This window comes from Choristoneura fumiferana, chromosome 14 (genome assembly GCF_025370935.1).
Source record: "Choristoneura fumiferana chromosome 14, NRCan_CFum_1, whole genome shotgun sequence".
Classification (NCBI taxonomy): Eukaryota; Metazoa; Arthropoda; class Insecta; order Lepidoptera; family Tortricidae; genus Choristoneura; species Choristoneura fumiferana.
The window spans coordinates 2,952,462-2,979,345 of NC_133485.1; the positions used below are offsets into that span (position 1 = coordinate 2,952,462).

Genomic DNA, 26,884 nt, shown 5'->3' on the forward strand with positions numbered 1-26,884 from the left:
TGTTGTGGGTGTATGTATGTTGTTGTGTGTTGAGTTAAAACCATATTATGAATTTATGAAGCTACGTGCAAAATAGCGTACAATGAGATTAAACGGTTTTTAAATACTCTTTCAAATTATCCTTGAAAATAGGTATAAATCTACTTGCACAAATGAAGTTAATAAGATGTCTTCTCATAATAAATTTTACATATATATGTTTGTGATAATTAAAAATCTATTTCAACTACGAGAATGCATTGACATAGACCACATATTTCTCAACACCTGTAGTATTCAAGCCTATAATACAGTCTGTAACCAATCAATTAGTCTATGACCACGACACCGGCACCGCGACGCATCGCTGCGGCTGCGCCGAGCCGCCGTGAACCGTCCATTGTTTATTTATAAACACCATGTATCAGTCGGACAGTCATTGGCAAGGCGAAGGACTGACGTAAAGGGCGAGGTTGCTTGACTTGTCGTAACATTGGTAAGTTAAGTCAACGTTAGCACTATACTCGTACATAACTGCGATACCAGGTCCTTAACGGGAAAAGAAAATACTCATCGCACCGCAAAATGAGCGAAAACATTTTTCGATCATGACTCGACACTTATTAGAATCAAGGTTTCACCGCCATTGCAAAAAGGACCCATGGAAATTTTGCAAAAATAGAATCTTAACGTTGTCTAAGTCAAGAAAAGATTTTTCATGAAACATGTACCTATCTTTATAGACCCAGGGGTTTGGGCTGGGTGTTCATCAATCAAGTCTTTTCTTTTCTTTATATAAATAAATTTTACCAAAAAGCGATTTAAAAAAAAGCTATCATATCATAACGGGGAAAAAAAATAAACATGTATTTTTTCTTACTTTGAAAAATTTGAAAATAAATTTATTTGGCATTCTTTCACAGAGTTTTTTATGCATAGCACTACAAACACACCTACCTATGTTACAATAAATACAACATCACAACGTATGAATGTCTCTATAATATAGAAGGTATACGTATCACACTTAAAAAGCCGTGGTGGCCTAGTGGTTTGACCTATCGCCTCTCAAACAGAGGGTCGTGGGTTCAAACCCCGGCTCGCACCTCTGAGTTTTTTCAAATTCATGTGCGGAATTACATTTGAAATTTACCACGAGCTTTGCGGTGAAGGAAAACATCGTGAGGAAACCTGCACAAACCTGCGAAGCAATTTAATGGTGCGTGTGAAGTTCCCAATCCGCACTGGGCCCGCGTGGGAACTAAAGCCCAAGCCCTCTTGTTCTGAGAGGAGGCCTGTGCCCAGCAGTGGGACGTATATAGGCTGGGATGATGACGTATCACACTTGGCGGTAATCTGACAATGTTATTTACTTTGAATACTTATATTGTTTCATTTGTGCCAAATGTAGCGCAATAAAAGAACAAGAATCAAACAAAAACAACGAAAGAGAAAGAAACAAAACACAAGTTAAAATCGAATATTTAATTATGATTGGTTTTTTGGAATCTTTTTGTATTTTTTATTTCAATTCCAAATTTTTACTTTTGTATTTTCAATTTCGGTTTTACGGGATGACCGTAAAAGTAAAAATTTGGAATTGAAATAAAAAATACAAAAAGATTCCAAAAAACCAATCATAATTTGATTGCTTAGAAACGATATCTCTTGTCCGGGTGAGCGGTTAGTTCCAAAGGAATGCCGAAAAAGTTTGAGGGCTTACGGCATAGATGTCGCTAGCGTCGCTGCTTAAGTGACTAAGTAAGAAACACAAGCTGAGATATGAGGTGCATAGGGAAATTCGTGTTGGTACCGTTGACCATCAGTGGTGTAGCGGTATAGCACGCGGTACGGATTACCGAGGACCTGGGTTCGATTCCCAGTGATGGTCTTATTTTTCTGTTTTTTCTGTGCATCTATATTTCAGTTTGTATTTTCGAATATTTAATCTAAGTTTTTTGTCCGAGTGACATGTTCCCTGACTATAAACGTAAAAATAAAGGGAAAATAATGTGACCAGACCTAGCATAGACATGCTCTTAAAAACCAGAGCGCACAGAGTAATCAAGATTTGCGACGGAGAATACAGATAATGGCAAGTGAAAGCCGACGTAGACGGACACAATCGTTCGCTTTCAAGTAGAAGCACCAGCGATTGTTCGCTTTTCCAGTGGGCAAAAACACAATGAGGGTAAAAACGGGTATGATTATGAGAGGCTGTTTGAATATATATGTAATATGTTTTTAACGAAGGCATGTGTCATTTCGTTTTCTGCGGAATATTCGTTAAAACGAAAGAGATGCACTTTATTTTGAAAGAATGTGGAACGTAATGTGGAGATGTTCCCGAATAGAATGTGGAGTGCCATAATTAGAGAATTTAATTAATGTTCTGTATGTTTGTTATTTTAACACTTAAGGGCTGTTTCACCATCCATTGATTAGTGTTAATGTGATGCCGTCTCCGTCTATTCGAACAAAACAAATAGAGACGGCATCACATTTAACCGTCAGTTAACACTAACTACTACTATGGATGGTGAAACAGCCCCTTAATATACCTACTAGTAGTACAGTCAACGGCTTTATCTACAGAATACTAGTTGTAAGTAAAGACTAAAAACATCGCCGTGTGGCAATGTCCACTGCAACAGCTGCTGTTAAGTACGTTACATTACATTACAAGTCTTTCATATTTTCCTTTCCAGAGTTTATATTTATGGCAACAATTCACGCCTAATGTTTACACGGTCGAGTCTCTGGTCATCTATACTTTTCGAGAGTGAGAGGGACGGTACGATACGAACTTGATTTTCGAATTACGTAGTAGCCCTCCCCTGTACCTACCTATAACACCGGCATACACCAAATGTGGAGCGCGCGAACGGGGTCAAGGGCCACTTTGTTCTCCGCTAATGCCGCCGAAGATTTGGCACGTTTTTCTGCGTATTTACGGTGAAATTAATAACTGGTTGGTCGAAAATGTTACGGCAAATTGAACTCCGTAAGATAAGACACGTGCACCGAGTACATTTGAAAGTCTATTGGTATTTTGTTGTTTGAATGGATGGTTATAACTATAATCGTTTCCGTAAAATGGAATTTTAGAAAAATTGTTTTTAGTTTTTGTTTGTGACTTGTTGTTGCCGTTAACGTCGTCTGTACCCCTAGTGTAAGTTTTCGGTTACAAAATACGTATCGATCGCGTTCGCGTTAAAATCTCAATTTATATGGAAACACGAACAGCGCTCTAGCGGAACGTTTGCGATGTTCGTGTTTCTATACAAATTGAGATTTTAACGCGAACGCGATCGAGACGTATTTTGTAACCGATAACTTACACTAAGGACACTGCTTTCCGTGATAACTGGACAAGTTCACGGGATAAAATTATAACCTATTGTAACTTGCACAAATAAACACGCAGTAAAATCTTTTCTAAGTATATAATATTAGGTTAGATTTAAAAAACTACATTCGAATATAATATTCTAACTATTAGCTATGATTGATTGTTTTTTATCTTTTCTTATTTTTATAAGTTTTGACGATCTCAGCATAAATTCTTATATAATCTGACTTAATGTATTTATATAATGTAATTGTTATGTTGAGTGAATAAATAAACTAAACTATGAATTAGACTCTATTTAGCGACGGGAGTTTAAGCATACGAGTATTTTAATAAGTAAGTACCTAACATTTAACCCTCCCAAAGTTCAAAGAGCTTTTACAATGAAAAATTAACGCGCCATTAAGTACGCAAAATTCTGTAATACTTGTTTCTGAATGTACAAAGGCAAGTATGTAATTAAAACTTTACCTTTACGTTGTTAGAAATTCGTTTAGAACACTACTTTTTGGAGGCTTAAAACGTCGTGATAAATATATATTTTGTGAAAATTCTGTGCTCGATTAATGCCTATTAAGCAGAGGCTGGAGAGGTAATGTAGGGCACATTTATTAGATACATAAGCCGTATAAATAGATATTACCAAAACGCCTGACTGGAAAAAGTTCCGTTATGACACGAAAATTATCCACATAATTATTGTAGTTAATTTTCGTGTTGCAACATCTGATCTGACGAAAACTTGAACTCCACCCAATTAATGTTCAAGATTGTTTATTTCGTTTCTACTGCTTAAAAACGAAGTATTATTCTATAGAAGATTCACATTAAATCTCACGAAAATTATTGGTAAGATTAGTAAGTATAGTAATAATAATAATAATCTGTGGTGAGACAGAGAATAAAATTTAGCCTTTTGTTCGCCGATAGTCTTTTTATTAATTGTTCACATCCGTATGACTCAACGCCGCGGTGGCCGCAATGATGGTTTGTAGCACGGTTGATTGGAATCGGACCGGCGAAGGAAATGAGTCATGCATGGTACAAGATGAAATTGTATATAATCGAATAGTCGTATATTGAGCAGTAAAGTGAGCATTGCGGGGCTACAAAAGAATCTGATCTAATTTATGATGGTAAAGATTCAATGTATTTCGCCTGCATTTACTCGATAAACGTAATTGCCGCCTATGTATTTGATTTTGTAAATAAGCAAAGTAAATACGTGATGTAGGTAAAAGTTCAAGGTGATATTTCGTTGCTACTTTAAAAAAAGCTCGTACAGTCATTTGTATTAATATCTGACACGTATTGCCGGCCTTAGAGATAGAATAGTATCAGGATATTTTGCCCGCTTAGCTTATGTCAGATATTGGTGTTGGCGACTGCAACTCAAAATCGATAATTTCTCGATAATAAACAAAACCAAACGAAACAAACAACTCGATCAAAACATGCCCAACGAGTTATGATTGACCTGTTCCCAGAATAAATTGCAAAATAGAGCAGACACCGCACAATACTATGTTTATATAGGTAAAGTTCAGCAACGAAGATATGAATACAGCCAAAGTGCAAAAAATATGTATATACACGACCTTAATGTTCAGGCATTAAAGTCCTGTATACATAATTTTGGCACTTCAAACGTATGTATATTTTTGTTGCTGACTGTACATCGGACGCACTCAAATAGAAAAATACTAATCCAAAATGCGTGCCGTGATTTAGAACTCTTGACGTCGGCGAGTGCCCGAAGGCCTACGGGGATACGAGTAACTAGATGTCTTTCTATTAATACTTATCCTGTTATCCTTACTTTAATTGGTAGTTAATTTTCAAAGTAGGTAACTCTGCCTGTCTGTTACTTGTTCACGGTTAAACCACTGAACCGATTTAGATGACATTTTGGATCAATTTTAGAACATGCTTGTCTAGACCACAATAGAGCTCTATACCTGGATACCTATGCTTCTGAAATATCACATACCTAGATTAGTTTTATACAGAGATTCCCACGGGATCGGCATAAATCCCAAAAATTCTACCATTAGGATTATAGTGAATTTATCACGATTTATTGTTGCAATGTTAATTAATTTTACAAATTGTAAATTACCAGTTTTTTTTGTAATACGGGAATTGCAATTCAACTGTTACATCAATGGTTTACGCAAGCAAAGCGAGTAAACGCTGTTATAATATAAAACTGGTTTAAGTGGAGCTATTAGTTATTAAGTAAACGAAACCTTTGACCCAACTTTACATGGAAAAACCAAAAGCTGTATACAATCTTTAAATGCAAAAAAAAAGATCCAAGTAAAAAAACATTCGCCACGCCCACGTACGGAAATAAACAGTAATAAATTTGAATGAATTTTGGCAAAGCGCAATAGTTTTTAACGTGCATATTGTTTGGCACGATGACAAAGCGTGACAAGGGTTCGCAACAAACTATTTTCTCTTGATATTGTTTACTTTATATTATGTAGGACTTTTGAACATGTAACTACCGTGAGAGTCACTCATATTAAATATAATGACCCGACGACGAAGACGAAGGGCTACGGATTAGCCCGAAACATGTCGAGCTAAACTCGATTTAAGACGTGAGTTATCCGGGTCATTATATTTAATATGTAGGACTTATTATTAAATTAATGAATAATTGATGCATTTAACGCTATCCCGCGGGGTTATGCTATTTACGGCGTAAAAATTATCCCATGTCCTTCCCAAGGTCTCAACTATCATCACATTAAATTTCATCTAAATCCTTTCAGCGTTGCAAGCGTGACAAGGTGTCAGATAGAGTTAATTTCGCATTTATAATATTAGTACGACCAGGCCCGACCAGCCCGAAAATCCGAAGCATTATAAAAGTTTTTTTTCTTTTTTTTTTTTTTTTATTCGACTGGATGGAAAACGAGCAAGTGGGTCTCCGATACAGAAAGTTTTGCTTTTCTTTGATAACCTATATCGAGTATAACTGTTGGGCACAAAGTAGGTTATTATCCGCATCCGTAATCATATCGTTTTAATCAGTGATTGAGCTTAAAAAATTCACTTCCAGTGTTATTTTAATTCAAAGTTAGCTTATATTCGCTACTCGACCTTCAGCCTGTGAGTTATCGCGACAGACACGCGACTTTCGGACATAATTATGTATCACAAATAATCACGATAGTAACAGTTCGCGTGGTTTTTACCCCTAAAATTTTACTCATTATAATAACCTTTCACCACATTTAGGTACATAAGTTAATCTAGCTAACACAAGTGCTTATACCCACATTTCTTTTATTATTTCTGTTATGAAATAGGGGAGGCAAATGACCGAGAACAACTCTGTCAGGAAGAAATTATCATTTGCAGAAGTTTAGTAATTGTCCCGACATTATAAAGGCTTTTTACACGACTCGGTAATTTCTAGTTATTTTACGTGACAGATACATCTATGATGCTGTTTCTATATAGATAATTGAACATAAGTTTTTGTTTGAAATTTTTATACCAGCTCCTTTGCTGACTGTGCTTTTGTTGAAGGTAGGTACTTTGTTATACGTTTATCTATATCCGCTCGACTCTAACAGGGCTTTTTTGCTCTTTTAGGCTCCAAGTGCCGGCCAAGCACCAGCAGATAGATGTTCTAGCACTTCGCATTCTGGCCGGAGGGTGTGGTGGTCCGTCGCTTTATTAATCATAATTAATTAATTAATTTGTTAACTCGTTAACCTTACCTTAGCTATAAGTCTATAACATGTAATTAAATACTAACAATTTGATCCAAGTTGGTCAAAAAATAAATCTATTATCATTATTATTACTAAAGACGAAAATCTCTACATGTTTAACTTTTTCTGTGATTATTTTCGTGTTTCGAAATATACAGTGCTATTAACCGTTAAAGAGTTCCGTCCTGCGGTGACGATTCTGCACCGACTATCAGAATTTCACTACCAGATTCTTGTATTGTCATTGGATCTCCACAGGCATGCCAAATTTCAGCTCCATACTATGAAACGAACGAAAAATGATTTGCATTTTGAAACCATTGCAAGTTAATAAGAGCTTGTAAAATTACACAGAGATAGCATCACAGATATAAAAAAAAACCAGGAACTTATCAAAACCGGAGCAGTGAATCAGAACCTAAATAATGTAATAAAAACTATCTACGCCCAAGTACAATTTCACTGAACAACCTAAATCTAAACTACCATTTGATACGGAACTGTCGGCTCACACAGGTAAAAGTTCGGCGATCCCAGTAATCCCGATTGAGGTTGTCGGGTTATCTAGACTTATCTTACCAACCTAAAATCTAGGTCTCATACGTTAAGCGAGTTAGCAATGATACGCACCTATAAAATTACGCTATGACCCAAAAACATACATTGTAAGATTTGTATCAAATTTTGCTTAGGTATATTGGTTACTGTGAGCACAAGTGTTTTTGTATGCAAATATTAGCTAGTGTTATCACTGTTACAGTACATTGTATCTTAAGGGTCGTAGGTAAGGAATTACGAACGATACTTTATTAGTAGCCCAAAATCAAAGTCTTATTTTTTAAGAACTTAACCAACGTTTAATATACTTATTCTAAACGAGGTAACGTACCTATTGACTTAGAAAAGTGACCAACGCAGAGTGTCTGTACCTAAAGGATGTATAGATTCAGATACAGAATTTTAACGAATTGAATATACCACATTTTAGCGCGCGTTGCTGCAGGCGTAATACAAACTCTTGTTGCTCTATTGCTAGCATTCTTGAACTAAACAGATTATAATAAGTAGTAAAATAACGCGACAAATGTGTAAATAAAATAAGCGCGAGCGCATCACCGGGTGATCCGAGGCAGTGCGAGGCAACCACTGAATAGGCCACTCCGGAGTGGCGCCCGTTACTTGTAGCGTCAAACGTAATCGCGGAGTGAGCCGCGCCTGCCTTGAGCGGCACGTTTGATGTCCAGATCGGACCGCTTCTATATCTATAACTCGTATTCAGTCACTTTGTCTCTCACAAAGCGCCTTTTTTTTATGGTATAGGGGGCAAACGAGCAGGCGGATCGCCTGATGGTAAGCGATTACCGTCGCCCATGGACACCTGCAACACCAGAAGAGTCACAAGTGCGTTGCCGGCCTTTATGGCGCCTTACCAAAAACTAGGACTTTATAAACCAAAACATCCTAGTAAAGTCAAAGTCAAAGTCAAAGTCAAAATATCTTTATTAAATTTAGGCTATAACAAGCACTAAAGCTAAGTAAGTATTAGATCAGTCACTTAGCTTAGTGGAGGGTTGAATGCCCGGATATTTCCGAAAGGTCGCCCGGGATGTAACCCGGAATTAGAATGCATATCGATCTTCCCGTGGTACGGTCGGAAACAGTGTCACCGGCGCTTTATTTTTAGCTCGGTGTTACCGGAAAAAGCTATATTTTAGTCGGCCAAAAATGTCGCAATGTATTTTAAAGACAGCACACAAAATGCAGCATTAGGCTCTGTTTCCACCAGAAATGTGCAAGGATGTGTTGCGAGTAATGTGTATGTTTTTCATGCATGAACCAATAGAAACGCTTCATTTACCTCGTCAGGTGTGGTGTCAGGTTAGAATTACACCTCTCCATTTCTTCCGTGGATGTCGTAAGAGGCGACTGAGGATATAGGTTAAGGTATACCGTAGGCGACAGGCTAGCAACCTGTCACTATTGTACCGTTTTTGTCAAGCTTAAAACCTAAAATTGCTAAAAGTGGCTACGAACCGGTAACGTTTCGTGTGCTCTGCCTACCCCATTTGGGAATACAGGCGTGATGTTTGTGTGTGTGTTAAGTAGAAAACTGCCCAATGCTCCCCTATCTCACCTACAAGCTCTTATTTAAGAAAAAAGAAAGAAGAAGAAAGAAAGAAGGAAAGAAGGAACACAGGTTACACAGGTTAGAAAAAATAATAGTAAGAAGTATTGCCGCTATAAAAAGGTCTCGGCTCAGCATATAACCAGCACTGGTCTACCGCTACTGGGCCACTGAAGAGTGAAATTACGGAAAATCACACAAAACAAACACAAAAACAGTTACGAGACTAAAATATTAGTTGGCTCAACAAGCCCACGTTATCATGGCCACAGTACATGTAAATGAAAAAGATAAGAATAAAAAAATTACAATTGACATAATGACAATTAATTATTACCTTGTCGAACCCTAGACGTATGCTGCTCTCCTCTCATCCACTGCAAAGGTTGACTGGTAGAGATCCCTAAAGGGATAAGTCCGCCTTTGTACAAGTATCTTAAAGTTTGTCAGTTTGTATTTGTTAATTTTCTTTTGTACAATAAAGAGTTTAACATACATACATACTTATGACATCCAGCAGACAACAAGCGAAATAAAACCAAAACAATGTAGGTAGAAATTAAAGTTGAATTGTGAGCATAAAATACTTACGAATAAGAGCTATGAACAGGATTAAAGAATAAGAAAGGTTACTTAATTTGTGAATTAAACTAAAAAGTAAAACTAATAGAATAACACAGATCACAAAAATATTACAACATTTACTCCAAAAATAGAAAACAAATCGAGGGATGGGACGCTCCAAATATTGTAACTGTTCAAATTATAATTAAATACAACTTGTATCGTGCCTCAAATTTTTATTTAGTTGCAATACAATAGTATATTTATTTTAAGTTCAAATTAATCAATGACAAATGAAAGGGTGTAGACTGAAATTTGAAACTGCCACATTAACGTTCAGTATCTCATAAACGGCTGAACCGATTTAAATGAAACATAGCTAACAACCACCGCAACCACGTAAAAAATCCGCATCGAAATGTGTTCATCTTTTGAGAGCTACAATGCCGTGAATTTCGTGTCAATATCATAATAAGGAGCCGTAGTGGCCTAGTGGTTTGACCTATCGCCTCTCAAGGAGAGGGTCGTGGGTTCATACCCCGGCTCGCACCTCTGAGTTTTTCGAAATTCATGTGCGGAATTACATTTGAAATGTACCACGAGCTTTACGGTGAAGGAAAACATCGTGAGGAAACCTGTTTTGTGCGAAGCAATTCAATGGTGCGTGTGAAGTTCCCAATCCTCACTGGGCCCGCGTGCGAACTATGGCCCAAGCCCTCTTGTTCTAAGAGGAGGCCTGTGCCCAGCAGTGGGATGTATATAGGCCGGGATGGGATCATAATAAGAAGTAGGTTAACATCAAGTTCAAAGATTCTGTTACATACCTAAATAGAATCGGGTGCCGCTCAAAGGATATAACAACAATTGATTAATGTAACAGTTGATATAATTTTCATTTGCTATAATGCAATTTATCTTAAAAACCAAACTTATTTCTATTGTTAATAATTCGATTTGATGTACTTTGGGTTAGGTTAGGTCAGGTTTATTTTATAAAAAAAGTTATGTGTAAAGCTCTATCCTTGAAATTATATAAAATTGTGTATAGCTGATCATTACACACCCCATAGAACCACATGGAACCAATAATCCTTTAAAACAAAAATTTCATGTGAAACAAATAAGCGTGTAAAAAGGTAAAACTTTCAGTTCATTGCATGTACTGTACAGTCGAGGGAAAGATATCGATACGGCCAAAGTTACAAAAATATGTACACACGACTTTATGCTCTTAATATAAGGCGTGTAATACATTTTTTGCAACTTTGGCCGTGTCGATGTCGGCGGCGATCGTAAAATCCGCCAGATCACGAAATTCCTAGGCATATTCGTGAAACGCCGCCATTTCATGATATCCTAAACGTTGCCAGGCATATCACGATGTGCCTGAGAAATAATACGGCAGATCGATTCAGAGCAACGCATTCGTCGATATTCTAGCTCTATACCGGGCACATCGTAAATAGTTCTTATTTCCACTGGTGGCGCTGCGTATGCAATGGCGGCCGTGACCAGCTGACCGCCCGTGTTTGTTTAGCGCGTGAAATGTCGGCGTCGCAACAAAATGATCTTTAAACCGAAAATAGTGATTGAATTCAAAATAGAAGTGCAAAAGAAGCTTTGAACATCAGCTCCGTTCTTTTTATGTGAATCAAACGGATTCTGTGCACAATGTGAAAAAACCGTGGACGTCTGCCCGTTTTTAAGGTAGAATTTTGTGGTAAATATATAGTATTCACTAGTTGCTTATTTATTTATATAGAAAATTTAGGTACGACGAGCGAAGCGAGAGTGTTAGTATTCATTGTGATTACGACGCACGAGCCGAGCGAGCGAAGCGAGCGTGCCGCGGCAGCGGCCGGCGAAGTGCCAGAACCGATATGGCGGCGTTTCAATGATATGCCTAGGAATTTCATGATCTGCCCTGACTGGCCAAATCATGAATGGGGTCGGCGCTCATGATATGCTAGGAATTTCATGATCTGCCTAAACGTCGCTAGGCAAATCGCTAAACGGTGAGTTATCAACGATATGGCGATGATCTTAGCCAATTCATGAAATGGCGGCATTTTCACGATATGCCTAGGAATTCGTGATCTGGCGATTTTACGATCGCCGCGCGACATCGATATCTTTGCCTTGACTGTACAGTTGCAAAGACTGGACCCTACCTCGGAGGCTGTTCACCCCTACAGTGTTGTCATAGGTAGGTACTTATCTATTTCAAAAACTAAAACATATAAAAATAGAGATCGATACTACAAGTTCAACATGCGATATCTTTGTTAAGAACCGATGCTGCAATTGCTGTTTTGTTTTATCTTAGGTATTTATTTATTTGACGACCGGATGGCCAAGTGGCTAGAGAACCTGACTACAAAGCTTGAGGTCCCGGGATCGAATCCCGGCGGGGGCAGATATTTGTATGAATAATACGAATGTTTGTTCTCGGTCTTGGATGTTTAATATGTATTTAAGAATGTATTTATCTTTATATGTATTTTTATCCGTTGCCTAGTGTCCATAGTACAAGCTTTGCTTAGTTTGGGACTAGGTCAATTGGTGTCAAGTGTCCCATGATATTAATTATTTATTTAAAGACAACTACCGTTCTAAGTTACAGTGTTATTTAAAAAGTTTAGAAAATATCTTGGTGAACACTGCAATCCGCAATGAACGAATTATTAAACGTACCAATGAAGGTGCAAAATGAGGGTTTCCACAGACACGAAATATCGCTAGATGGCGTTAGTATCGTGACGTATGTTTGACGTTTGCTTGCGATTGGCTCATTTAGTTACTTAACCAATCACGATCAAACGTCAAACGGACCTCCTTCTTCTTCTCTTTTAAAATATGGCTTTTCTGTCCTAATTAATAGGACAATTTCGCCAGTGTCAAGGTAAACTCTCTTTGAGAGGGACGTTGTACGGTAATTGTAGTTTTTGCAACTTGATAGTAAAATTCCAGAAACCACGTGGAGACCACTTGCGCATTAAAAAATGTTAGACACGAGAGCAATACCTATAGAATTTTGGGATCACTGTTCACTGTTAAGGTTAATCGCCGCATAAAACACTATCAAAATTATACTTCAACTAGCCAAAGAATCAGAAATAGCAAAATTAGATATTGTCTACATCCGCCATCTTCGAATGCTACAAATCGAATCCAAACGGACCTTACGATACTAACGTCATCTAACGATATTTCGCCTCCGTCAAAACCCTCGTGACTCCACCTAGTATCAGGTGGCGGAACTACAAAGAACTTGATAAGCTTGCTTCACGCTTGCTAAATATCGCTAGATGGCACAGTTGTCGAGAGGTCTGTGTGATACAGCCTTGTTTGAGATTGGCTCATTTATTTAGTCAGAACCAAATCGGACGTGACACAAAACGCCATCTACCGCTATTCCACCTGTCAGAAAAACCTCATTATCTCTGTTTCGGATTCTTAATCGAAGTAAATTATACTTAACGGGAACATTTCTTTACAAAACTAATTATGACAGCAGGTTAGCTTAGCATTATACTATATTTTTTCTGCCATTTCTGGGGGACGATATGTAATTTATTTCACACGTCTACGTATTGCGCACAGTCATGCTAAAAGTTCCAACTTACGCAAACGAAAACAAAACCTTCATATAAAAAAATAAACGTTTCTCATGACCGAGCACTGGCAGAGAGAAAAACACGTAGCAACTCCTGTCATGAGAACTCTATATTTTACTCTACGGGCACTTACCTGGGACCAGGCTGCACTATGTCGACTCCGTCGTCTGCGTCGAAGAAGTCGTCCTCTCCCTCTGACGACGAGTAAGAAGTATCTGGCACCAATAGGGACATCGCTTGTCCTGCGAAAAACAACTCTGTCACTATTGTTAACGTTCTTGAACTAAACAGCTGGTAACCGCCGCGTAGTGGTCGGTTTTAGAATAGGACGGACCCCTTCCTGTAGGTGTCGTGGATTTAAAAAGCCGGGGTGGACTAGTAGTTTGACCGGATCTCAAGCATGTATGTGGGTTTGAATCTAGCCTCGCATCTCTTTGAGATTTAAGAAATCGAAGCAGAGGTGGTAGACCGAAAAATAGACATGGCGGGATGACCTGAGGCCGTATTATCTAACGCGCAAGCGTACTGCAATTACCATCTCTTTCCACCCTCCTCCACCGTGTGACAGAAAGAAGTATAAAAACGATTGTGATTTCGAATGCGCTAGACAAAAAGACTAGTTAAGTAGATCCCACCCACAGCTGGGCCAAGATCTTCCACAGGTTCCAGTCTAGCGCAGTCAGGCTAATCTCTTGCATGCGCCAAATCGTCCCACCATCTCGCTCTCATTGTTATTGTTTTTGAAATCATGAAACTTTATTTTAGCAAAAGTTTCCATCTACGATATTTTACTTTCGCTCCATGTGGCATAGCGGTGGGATGCCCTGCATAAATATACAGAATATTTGGGAATGCTCAACAAGCTGCTTTTTAAGTTGATGTAACTTTTTTATTATAGCAGGCAAACGGGCAGACCATCAGGACTGCAAATGCGTTGCCGGCCTTACAAGAAATGGTACAATCGCCAAACTGTTCCATAAATTGCGAGGTGCATGCATGTGCGAGGTAAAAAGGAACGCTTAAGAGCGTTTATACCTGTTGCGCTGGCAGCGTTGCATTTTTGTTAAGTTTTTCTCGATTATTCCATAAAAATTGAATGAAAATTAAAAATGTGGTCTGATAGAACTGTTCATAAATATTCATAATATATAAGTTAATGTGTCTACTCCAATAATTTTCGTGATAGACTTTTATATTTTATTATATCAACTGCAGGGATTGACTCCAGAAAGGTACAACGTTACAACGAAAGTTGCAACGTTGCCACCTCAGCAGGTATAAACTCTCTTAAACTGCACGGTGGATGACCGCCACCCATCAATTATAATTTTTAATCGTTACTCAAGGTTGAAACTTACTGGGCGCGTCGATGGCCTCTAGCGGCAGGGGGTGCGTGGGAGTGGACAGCTCGCGGCACTCGGAGCCGAGCTCCACGTGCGGCGACACGTCGGAAGACCCTTAGCCAAGTAAAAAAATAAGTCTAAAACATTTCTTTAGAAGAATAAGTTTGGCGGGTGTACTGGGCCCTCTTTCTCAAAGCTTAGCGATACACAGGGGTTTAGTATAATTGGATTAACGAGCTCCTTGTAGACATCCAAAAAGATATGTCAACTTTTCAATTAATAATAATAATTATAGATTTCATTGAGCAAACGTACATACTGCTAATAAAAACAAAAATATGGACCATTTTGACACGCTATAATTTCGAATCAGTTGAACCATAATAACTACTCGACGTGCAATTCTTTTACAATGAAATTTTATTTAGGCCGTCTTGCAGGAAAAAATAAACCTAGATTTAGTAGTTAATCCAGGCTTAAGCTTGACAGTTCCATAAAATTTGACACTACTAAACTGAGCTTAACGCTAACTCGAGATTTATGTTTTTACTGCAAGTGGGCCTTAAAAATTCATTTACTTGCCAAATTTCAATCCAAAGGCAAATAGTAAATTGGATTACGAGCTTAGACAAAAAGATATGAACCATAAATAATCATTGTACTACTATAAAAACAAAAATAACATTTTGACGCTATAAACATTGCTATACTCGATAATTTACAATGTTTTTACTGAAAAAATAAATCAAGTGGGCGACTCCATACAAATTTGAATTAAACTGATTTACTCTTATTTTGTTTTTTGCCAAATTTTTATTTAAAATAGTCAAATTCGACTTACGTGAATTAGTTTACAAAGCGTGTCAAAAATGAAAAATTAAATCGCAACAAAAACATTTTCCGTGAAAAGTTTTAGTATAGAAAATAAAAATACTAGACATTGTCCTGCCCGTTAAAACACTACATTAAAATTATGATAACATACGAGGGGACAGTTTACCATATCGACGGGATGAACATTAAATGTTTGACAGTTACGAAACCCATGCACATTTTGTATGGGAAAATGGTTTTTTCTTTTATTTTATTTTTTCGTAATATTTCCAATGTCTTAATACTCATTATCCTATTCCTGACGAAGACAAATCGAAAAACAAAAAATCATACAAATTGATCCAGGCATTCTTGAGTTATAAATAATGGTGTAACTAACACGACTTTGTTTTATACCGGGTGTGGCCTGTAATACGAGCAAAAAATTAAAACATAGATCGTCCTCGTCAAACTAAACAACATTAGTTCAACTAAAAAATAATGGAGTCTTTGAATTTTCCTTTTTTCATACAAATTAAATACTGCAATCAATGTACGCCATCAAAGAAAACAACTGACGTCCCCTGTAACGCTACAAACATCAAGCATTTTGCTTTACATTGCTTCTTCGATTAAACTTAAAGGGTAATTAAAATTAAAAAAACAAATTATTTTTAAAAGTCGCTGAACTAATGTTGTTCAGTTTGAGGAGTATGATCTATGTTTTAATTATTTGCTCATATTACAGGCCACATCCAGTATATATAGATTATTTGGACTGGGACTAGAACCCGGGACTTAACTTTCGGAGTTAGAGGGCTTCTGTGGCAGACTAGTTGGTGCTAGTATCTTGAGTCCGTTTGACCACTTTGACATTTGCGGTCGGTTAAATATCTAAATGAGCCAATCATAAGCAAGACTGTAACTGTAACGCCAAACAGACCTTTCAATACTAACGTCATCTATCAATATTTCGCCTGTCAAGAAAGCTTCATTGTCTATTAGTAAGGCTGCGTTTCCACCAGAGATGTGCGAGGATGACGTGCAGAGATGTGTGAGGATGCAACAGTGATGTATAGCCTCCTGAGTCCTGTCATTTTATAACAAACTTTGCGTTTTAGACCTAGACGTGGCAAAATTCTTGAAATTCTTTATTCAATGAACACTTTGTACTTTATAAAGTCCATTCCTTTATAAAGTACGCGAGAACTTAGGAGGATAGATATCATTTAATAATATTGTAAATCTGTTTAAAAAAAATATACCTCGTTGAGTTTCTTGCCGGATTCTTCTCAACAGAGGTTTTTCCGAACCGGTGGTAGTTTTTTTTTTACATTCTTTTTGTTCTTGTTATAGCCTAAATTGAATAAAGATATTTTGACTTTGACTTTGATGCGTTGCGAGGAATGAGTTTTTCATGTACCAATAGGATCATTTAGCTCGCCTCGCTCCGCTCAGTTGTTTCCACCATAGCGGTGCTGTGCTAGGATAGGTTAATGAAGCGTTAGCCTGTTGGTTCATGAAAAACACATTGCTCGCAACTCATCCTCGCACATCTCTGGTGGAAACGCAGCCTTATTCTATGGCTGCTGACTTATTGAGGTGTATACCTTGTTTGATATGTGTTTGTGAGGTACTTGTCGGTCCCTGGTATACTCCATTAACCGGATTAACTGTATTCTGCAATAAACAAATAATTGTTGACGGTGGCAATATTTCTTTTGGTGAAACCCGTTACATATTAAATCCACTTGAAGAGATTTAGGGGCTGTTTCACCATCTATTGATTAGTGTTAACTGACGGTTAAATGTGATGCCGTGTCCGTCTATTCGAACAAAACAAATAGAGACGGCACCACACCTAACCGCCAGTTAACACTAATCAATGGATGGTGAAACAGCCCCTTAGTGTAGGACTAATTTAAGTAGGCTAGTAGATCTGTCTGTTAACTATACTTCATTTAGTTAGCAGTAGAAAATCATGGTAGCTAGTAATGAAATGAAACTAAGGGCCATTACAGACAAGCGGCATTCCAACTGCAACGCAACCGCACCTGCCGACTGCGTATACATTTTTCGTTGCAATGAGGGCTATCGCGAATGAATTCGCCGCTAGAGGCGCTAGTGTAGCGTGAGGTCTCCGAAATGTCAAATCTCATAGTTTTTGGGTGAGCTACGCGGGTTTATTTATAATAAGAAATTTTTTGTGAATATTTTGCATAACCTGAAATTAATTATGGCAATTATGCGTTACGGGGCAATTAATGTCTGTGTTTTGAGACAGTTTTGTCTTTCGAAAACCTTTGTCCTCCCTTTTTTTCCGAACAAAACGGGACTAAGCAACACTGTGGTTGCTGGATATTTTGATGGTACGGTTTTAAGGTGTTTTAAATATGATTTTAATCTAAACTTTGTTTTAACGCCCGTAATAACAGACTCTGAAAGCCACACTTAAAAACCTCACGCAACAGTGCGCCATCTAGTGAGACAAAAAACGATAGCCCTCATTCGATTGCAGTCCGCACAATTGCACTCTTGGCTCCAATTGAAACGTATGGGCAGTCGGCAGTTGGCAGTTACGTTGCAGTTGGAATGCAGTCCGTCTGTACTGGCCCTAATATAGGACTATAAATGTTTGAAAGTGGTAACTTTTAGGCCGCGCATACACCATTCATTAGGGAAGCAATCCTATTGGCGGATTTCATCCGTATACACCGCTTAGCTACTTAACACTGGTCGGATGAGAGCGCAACCTCACTGCTTTTGAGAAGGTATGATACCGTAAAACGGAGTGGCTTGGCTATAATCTGCCAGAGTATTTATAAAATTACTTTCACAACTCGTTAGCTTTGCCTTGTTCCCCGTAAATAACCATCTTACATAACCAGCACTGGAAGGGGTCAAATGTTACCTACTACAAATAATTTTAGGTTCCGGAAAATACAACGAAGAGTATTTAATACAATTGCGACTACAAAGCGCAAACCGAGCGGGCGCAGCGAGCGCGCCAGGACCAAATACGTTAGTAATAATTTAGTTAGGAAATAATTTGGCCCCTACCAATGCTGGTTACGTACAGTCAACGTCATAAATAATTGATCATTTCTGTACCTTGTTGCTTTCAGTCGTTACACAATTTCGTATGGCTTTTCAAACATGACGTTAAAGTGACAAGGTACAAAAGTGATCACTTATTTATGACGTTGACTGTACAACGAACAAGGGCTAATTTTATTCAATTTTACTACTCCCGGTACATATCTTGATCGATTTTCTTTTCCTTTACGTGTCAAAAACTGACCTTGTATGAAAGACGCCGATCGTCGATAATTTAAACCCTATCAAAGTAGCGCAAACTTTATCAAAGCCAAACCATTTTACGGTACTGATACAACGGAACTGACTATTATACTGCAATACTATAATTAAGGCTAAATCGGACAAAAATGAATGCAAAATCATTAAGTAGCTCAACGAATCTTCACACAAGTTGATCTGGTGGAAAAAAATATATAATATTTTGCTTTACAAAAGCAGTACAATTCGTGAGTGTTAAGTATGTTTTGTGGGCAAACCGAGTTAGCAAAATGTGTATAAAATATAAAATAAAACAGGAGCAAACTACTGTACCTTAGCTATTTGTAGAAGCACTATGGAATGTTTAATGTTATCCAACATTGCCTGCAAAGGAAAACAGTTAAATTATAATCCAAATAAACGAAAATACTTTGACAATTAAGCACTACTTAGTGAACAGGAAACACAGTATTTTTAGTAACCAAAATGGTCCTACAAGCCGTAAAAGCCGTCATGTCAAGTTCTATCCGCAATGTATTACATATGAATATTTTTGCTGACTTACATACGTTTACCAAATTACAAGTAAATCCGACTACTGAAAATGCTTCCAATTCTATTTCCGAGATTTGTGGGTGGAACCTTTGTGCTAATAATGTCTTGCTGACATCCCATACTTTTGTCAAGAACATCATAGTGAAATTTATTATTAAAATGTTCAGTTACCAGCACCAATATCTGACACAACAAGCGTGCATAAATATCTGATACGACTATTTCTAGGGCCGAAAGGACGTGTCAGATATTTTTACACGCTCCGCTGTAGCAGATATTAATGCTGGTGACTGTTCCACCTTACATGAATCACCTTAGTCGTATCGAGATCTAGGCTTATAGATATCTGGTCCAAATGCGATTTAGTCGTAACGATATTACTCAAATCAAGATCTGGGCTTATAGACATTAACCCGGCCGGAAGCGTTTTCTAATGTAAGAGTTCCGCAAAATGTAAATAAGCAAGGCGTGTAATGCACAAACACTCACATTGGAATGGTCTAAGATGATTTGTCCGTTCGCCTTTTCGTGTGGATCGGCTAGCTCTGATACCCTGATGGTCATTTTCTGGAAACAATAGAGAGCATTAACTTATTTTAAGAAATAACCATTGTTAGGTGTTTAAGGCCCTTTCATCGAAGCTAGTCAAGTTGGAAAGGGAAAGAAATTGGTCTATGATTTGTGACACAGCATAGTACATAGCATAGTAGTAGTGACATTTGAAGATTCTTCCTAAGGCCACATTGTCAAACGCACTGAGAATCACAATTGTGTTCTCCGTTATTTTTTTGCCAAAGGGTATATAACTACGTAGACGATGACCTTATCTTAATTCTAGGGATCCTTATGAATAGGTACACTTCGATTCACAGAGTTATCGTGTTCCCCAACCCTAACTGTCCTATAGCCATATGCAGTAGACACACAGACTCACCGAGACCAGCTCAATCATGATCTGCAGGTAAGCGTCGGCCTCCGCTATTCGCCGTTCGAAGTCCCCGTGCCGCGTTATCGTGTTCCACAACCCTAACTGTCCTATAGCCAATGCAGTAGACACACAGACTCACCGAGACCAGCTCAATCATGATCTGCAGGTAAGCGTCGGCCTCCGCTATCCGCCGCTCGAGGTCCCCGTGCCGCGTTATCGTGTTCCCCAACCCTAACTGTCCTATAGCCAATGCAGTAGACACACAGACTCACCGAGACCAGCTCAATCATGATCTGCAGGTAAGCGTCGGCCTCCGCTATCCGCCGCTCGAGGTCCCCGTGCCGCATTATCGTGTTCCCCAACCCTAACTGTCCTATAGCCAATGCAGTAGACACACAGACTCACCGAGACCAGCTCAATCATGATCTGCAGGTAAGCGTCGGCCTCCGCTATCCGCCGCTCGAGGTCCCCGTGCCGCGTTATCGTGTTCCCCAACCCTAACTGTCCTATAGCCAATGCAGTAGACACACAGACTCACCGAGACCAGCTCAATCATGATCTGCAGGTAAGCGTCGGCCTCCGCTATCCGCCGCTCGAGGTCCCCGTGCCGCGTTATCGTGTTCCCCAACCCTAACTGTCCTATAGCCAATGCAGTAGACACACAGACTCACCGAGACCAGCTCAATCATGATCTGCAGGTAAGCGTCGGCCTCCGCTATCCGCCGCTCGAGGTCCCCGTGCCGTGCGGTCGGCGCGGGGACACTCCGCGACCAGCGCTCGCGGCGCCCGTGCCGCAATATCGTGTCTTCTAAAGCTCGCACCCACCGCTCGCGTTCCGAACCGTCGCGTGCCTGCAATTTTTAATAGTAAACTTTACAATAGCTCCATCTATCCTAAAGTTTATATTATGTTGTAAATGTAATTGATCTAGAGATACCTACAGCAAAAGATGGCGCCATATGGGTGACATTTTAACATTAGTAGTTCATGAAAGAAATGGACGTAGGAAGATACATGTCGGCGCAGAATCATCCGGCCGTTGCCATCCGGAGGCTCAGACATCACGAATCAAACCGCGCTTTTAAGTTTTTACCACAACTTGCAAAGGGCTTATTACACTTGACTTTTAGGATCCTAAATTTAGTCATGTGTAATAAGCCTAAAAACAATAAACAATCACTGACGACGCTTTTCCCGCCATCTCAAAACTGCTCTCTGATTGGCTGAGAGCCGATTCCAAGTCAAACCAGTGTTTTTTTTTATATTTTAAATGTTTATTATGGACTAATTTAAATATTTTGGGTTTTTCAAGTGAATTAATTTATAGAAGAAGAAGTATCAAATTAAATAACAAGATTTATTACATGATTTTAATAAGTTGCAATATAAATTTGAATTAAATAACTTTCATTGGCAACTTCCACTATCATGGCGTGAAGTCGTTTCCTGTTGATGTGTTTAATATGACTAGACGATTATTAATTCATGGAAACAACTTTAAAAATATCACTAAAAATTAAAACATGTTGGAAAGCCTCAAATGCTCAAAATGTCAACCAAATAAAATTATAATATTTAATTATGTTTGTACTGCGATAGACGCCAGCGCCCTTTTGTCGCGGAGAAATGCAGAACTAGTGAGAGAGTAATTATTTAGTAAAAAGTTTCATAGATGGCGCCCATCCCATATACACATTGCAAATAAAACAATAGAAGCTCAGAATGATAAAAACGTCAGTAACTAACTTTCTTTCGTTTACAGCCAGACTAACACTAGTAACAATTTATGAGCAGCTTTTCTGAATATGCGTTGTCGACCGCTGTTTTACATCAATATGTCTTACTAGGGTCTTGGTTACTATGTATTTAAGGCCCACCTGAAAATGAAACGTTTTGTGATCGACGGTGATGGTGAAAGTGGAGTCGTCTTCATCGTCGATGCCGATGACTGCAGCCCGCAGCCGCACGCAGCCGCGCCGCACGCCGCGCGTCATTTTTTCTTTGGACTGAAATGAAAAAAAAAAAAACTCACTTTCGACTTCCTTCTCTTTTTATAGTCAATAAAAAAAAACTTTGATCGCTTGTTGTATAATTGATTTAATTGAGAACGCTGATGGCCTCACTCCGGTTCGTGATGGTGAATCATCAGTGACCATGACCATCAGTGACCATCAGTGGTGTAGCGGTATAGCACGCGGTACGGATTACCGAGGACCTGGGTTCGATTCCCAGTGATGGTCTTATTTTTCTGTTTTTTCAGTGCATCTATATTTCAGTTTGTATTTTCAATTTAGGTTTTACGGGATGACCGTAAAAGTAAAAATTTGGAATTGAAATAAAAAATACAAAAAGATTCCAAAAAAAACAATCTTCATTTTTAATACAAGCTTTTTTTGCTGACTGTTTTTTTTTTGACTGTACTTGCATTGTCACCCAAACTACATTTGCATACCAAATTACAAATCGATGCCATTAACCGTTGAAGAGTTCCGTCCTGCGGAGCCGATCCTGGCTGGACTACCAGGATTTCACTACTAGATTATTGTATTGTCACGCGATTTATATATAAAAATACAAATTTCAAATAATTTATTGAATCAGGCGTTACTTTGCGGAGGTCCATATCAATGAACTAAAAGAATTTCCTTGCTCACCCGCGACCTTACGATAGCTAAGCTTATGCAAAATATGCGTGTTCATGCAGTTCCTCCACCTCCACACTGTAAGAACACACACAAATCACACAAACCCATCTATCACCACCACCACACTTGTGACGCGTTTCGAACAACCAGAGCTCATCTTCAGAGTGACACAACCGTACACCATGCTACTTGTTGAGTTCGAACCGAACCAATGGTGGTGATAGATGGGTTTGTGTGATTTGTGTGTGTTCTTACAGTGTGGAGGTGGAGGAACTGCATGAACACGCATATTTTGCATAAGCTTAGCTATCGTAAGGTCGCGGGTGAGCAAGGAAATTCTTTTAGTTCATTTTTTTACAAATTTCAAGTCTATCTGACTACTGGAAGTTGGTCAAATTTAACTTGCAAGATCACGGGACAGGTGAATCTAAATAAAGGCTTGTAAAAACGCGAAAGTACCTCTATCTGTTTGTTACTTGTTCACGCTTTAAGTGAAATGAGGTATCGAGAAAAACTTTCTGATACTTATCGAGACCATGGGTAGAAAGAACATAGGACAGTTTCTATGAATAGCAATCCTGGGCAACAGTTTGGTAGTGGTACACAAATACTTAAGGTTACAGAACATAGCAGTGCACCTACTAAAGCAAGCTTGTCCCATGGAGAGACTTATTTCTTTCCTTAGCATCATTCGTTCCAAAATTGCCGAAAATTCGCTTCTGATATTTTTATTTTAATTATCAAAACCGTTCGTGAAGTTCGGAATTTTAATGAAATAAACACCACTAACAACTTAGATTTTTTAAGACATATTCTGAATATGTCACGTATAGACTACTTAATACGGTTTTAAGTGTAGTCCGTATCATGCACTGGTTTAAAGTGAGTGCCCGCCGTGACCCTTTAGTAATCGTATGCGCTCATGAAAATTGCAAATTAATGTTGCTGAGGAACTATACGAGCTCCACTTCACTTGATACTTTGTCAAGAATGAAAATGGAATACATACATATGTACAGGATTATGCCTCAAAACTGATACTTTAAGCGTATTATTTAAATTAGCCTTTATTTTCACAGAATTCAGAAACGATTGTCAAAAGAAAACCACGTGGCGTCGCCAACGCCTAGTGTCAGCTCTATATCCAATTTTCCGGGATAAAAAGTTCTTTCTACCTAAGGTCTCTAACTATATCCATACTAAATTGCATCTAAGTAAATCAATTCTGCTATTTCAACGTAAAGTAGTAGCAGACAGTAACTTGTCATTTATAATATTAGTACACTAATACACAAATCAGTCTAAAGTCTACTTTTTCCGAGAGGTTTGTAGTAGATTAAGTATATTGGCGTATCTTTAATATCGGTACCTACTCCACTAATGACAGGTTCAGTGATCCATCAATCACCAAGCGCACATAGAACTATATCGATTGCGAAATAAATCGATTCCACGAAGGTTAGATCCACGATTTTTGGCATCAATCGTTGTCGACCTCGATTATCGTGTAATGATTGTTGCAAAGTGAAGCTATCTCAATTATTTTGATTAAATGGTTTCTTGAGTGGTTCGAGTCGATTAAAATATTGAAGCTGAAATACAGTAAATAGGTGAAATGAAAAGTAGAGGTCTAATTGAGAAATCGTGGTACTCAAGTGAATAGATTCAGGAAAGTCAAGGTATTTCGTGTTATTGCAATTGACTGCAGCTGCAGTGCTAAATGGCTGTAACACAAATGAAAGACATTTCTATCTATTCTATGCAAATAAATAAAAACTACATGTCTGGTTGTTAAACAGTTACATCGAAATAACAGGTAATAATTAATTATAGACAGTAAATGCGACTGTTATTAGTATAACAAAACTGCTACTTTCAGATTTTTCTGTCTGTTTGTTCCGGGTTATTTTCGTAACGGCTTAACCGAATTTGTTTTTGTATCTAAGTCTAGGCCAACAAATTCGCGGGCACAGCTATATCAAATAAGAGTAAAAAGTCATAACTATATAAGACAGAAAAAACGAAGAAGTAAACATTTTGTCTTAATCAATTAGGATCACTGTTTATTGAAATTACAGCCAAGGATTTCTGACCGGTATTTCCGAAGCATCCTGTATGCATAGTTATCTATCATAATGCATTTTAATGTACAGAGTTCAAATTCCACTTCCAATAGGACTGGAAGCTTGTGTTGTGCAGTCGACATAGCGGTGTCCAACAATGGATTACATGGTGAGAGCATACGACATAGTCTTCTATGAGAGAGCAGGTAATCAACAGCAGGTATACTTACACACCTATAATAAGTTTTTGCTAAAAATGTATTTTTTAATACAAGCTTTTTTTGTTTATTGTACTTGCATTGTCATCGAAACTACATTATTCCGTAGTTCCGTACCAAATTTTAAGTGGATGCCAATAACCGTTGAGGAGTTCCGCCCTGCTGAGACGATACTGGCCGGACCATAAGTAGTGTACAGATATTGTTATGTAAACTATGCCAAATTTCAAGTCAATCCGAGCACTGGAAGGGGGTCAAACAAAATGAACTTGCAAGATTTGACCCAACAACAAACATGTTGAACAAAAGCTTGTGAAAAATAAAGAGAGAAGAAGAAAGAAAGAAAATGCGTTTATTGCCAACAGTTAGGTAGGTATATAATATTAACCAAGAAGGGTATCTACTCTAAAACTAAGTTAACTTACTAACTATATACTTAACTTAATTACGTGACAACGTGACAGACCGACAAACAACGCACAGCCTAAACTAGAGCTAGACCCCATATTTGATAGGCATAGACATTTCTTGAACATCATATAGTGAAGCACTACACGAAAGGATTTTTCGGAATTTCGAAGGGATAGAGATCTATCCAATTTATTCTTCTCTGCGCGGTTTGCGCGTCTTTTGTGTTTCTTGACGGTTACGGAAACTATTCCCAAAAGAGTCGTTTCCACATCTGTGGTGCCAAATGCCATTTCATATCAAATTTCAGATCTCGATAGCTATTATTTTATTGGTAGGTAACTGTTTATCAAAATGTTATGTCTCGAGCGTGAGTAGCGTGACTGCCGTAACATTAATAAAATTGCGGGTCGGATTGTGTCTAGTTGAACCTTTCGGGATCAATAGACCATTTGATTGATAAGATATTACGTGATTTAAAATATTGTTGTGCTACATTTGGACTGATTTAGGGTTTAGGTTAGGAAGCAGCAGAAGCGCCCATATAATTGAGAATAAAAAGTAAAAGTCTTTTCGGCTCAATAGGAGCACCCTTTGGCATTCTAAGTTTAACCACCCACTTGCTGAGCAGCCCATTTGGTTGCTCTCTCCGGTAAGCGAAAAAAAAATTTTTTTATGGTACCTCCCATTAGACGTAAAGTGGGGGTGTTTTTTTTTCTATACTTGATTTCATTTTCTTCGTTAAAGCCGTATTAGCCTAGTGGTTTGACCTATGGCCTCTCAAGCAGAGGATCATGGCTTCGAACCCAGTCTTTCACCACTAAATTTTCAATGGAATTTACGTGCGAATTTTAAATTGAAATACCGTCTTTTTTACTCTCGTATTAGCGTCAGAGGGATACGGCAAGATACGAATTTCGAATTTGGCACTTCTTAGTAAATGGCCTGGCGCTATTACTATTTCACGTCAAAGGAAACATTTTCCCGGAGGGCCAAAAGCTACCAGTCAAACTCGGAATGCATGGACAACTTAATTGCTCTAAATTCTGGAGATAGGGACCGCCCGCAGCGGCGCTTGCGTGATACCGCGTATTCAAAAGGCATCGCTCTAATTTATTTAATCTTTTTGGAATTATTCTATTATTATTATTAATTCGTTACGTTGACGTGGGGATTTCGACATGGCTTATGTTGATCTCAACTAGAGATAGTTACGCGTTCTAGACTAGCTTGATTTACAACA

At 38.3% G+C, this 26,884-nt stretch overlaps 1 protein-coding gene across 3 annotated transcripts in view; it reads right to left on the minus strand.

Moving 5' to 3' along the window:
- The window catches only part of LOC141434732 (oxysterol-binding protein-related protein 9), a 106,985-nt gene that overhangs the window by 52,396 nt on the left and 27,705 nt on the right, over window positions 1-26,884 (minus strand). The window contains exons 2-8 of one of the 3 annotated variants that reach the window (XM_074097173.1): window positions 22,185-22,313; window positions 20,979-21,158; window positions 19,869-19,946; window positions 19,158-19,208; window positions 17,138-17,207; window positions 14,730-14,828; window positions 13,505-13,613 (exon numbers count right to left, since the gene is read on the minus strand). In XM_074097173.1, coding sequence (XP_073953274.1) covers window positions 13,505-13,613; window positions 14,730-14,828; window positions 17,138-17,207; window positions 19,158-19,208; window positions 19,869-19,946; window positions 20,979-21,158; window positions 22,185-22,313 — 716 coding nt within the window. Of the gene's footprint in view, window positions 1-13,504; window positions 13,629-14,729; window positions 14,829-17,137; window positions 17,208-19,157; window positions 19,209-19,868; window positions 19,947-20,313; window positions 20,382-20,446; window positions 20,519-20,978; window positions 21,159-22,184; window positions 22,314-26,884 lie in introns of those variants that run through there. The other 2 variants (XM_074097175.1, XM_074097174.1) reach the window with 2 other exon arrangements.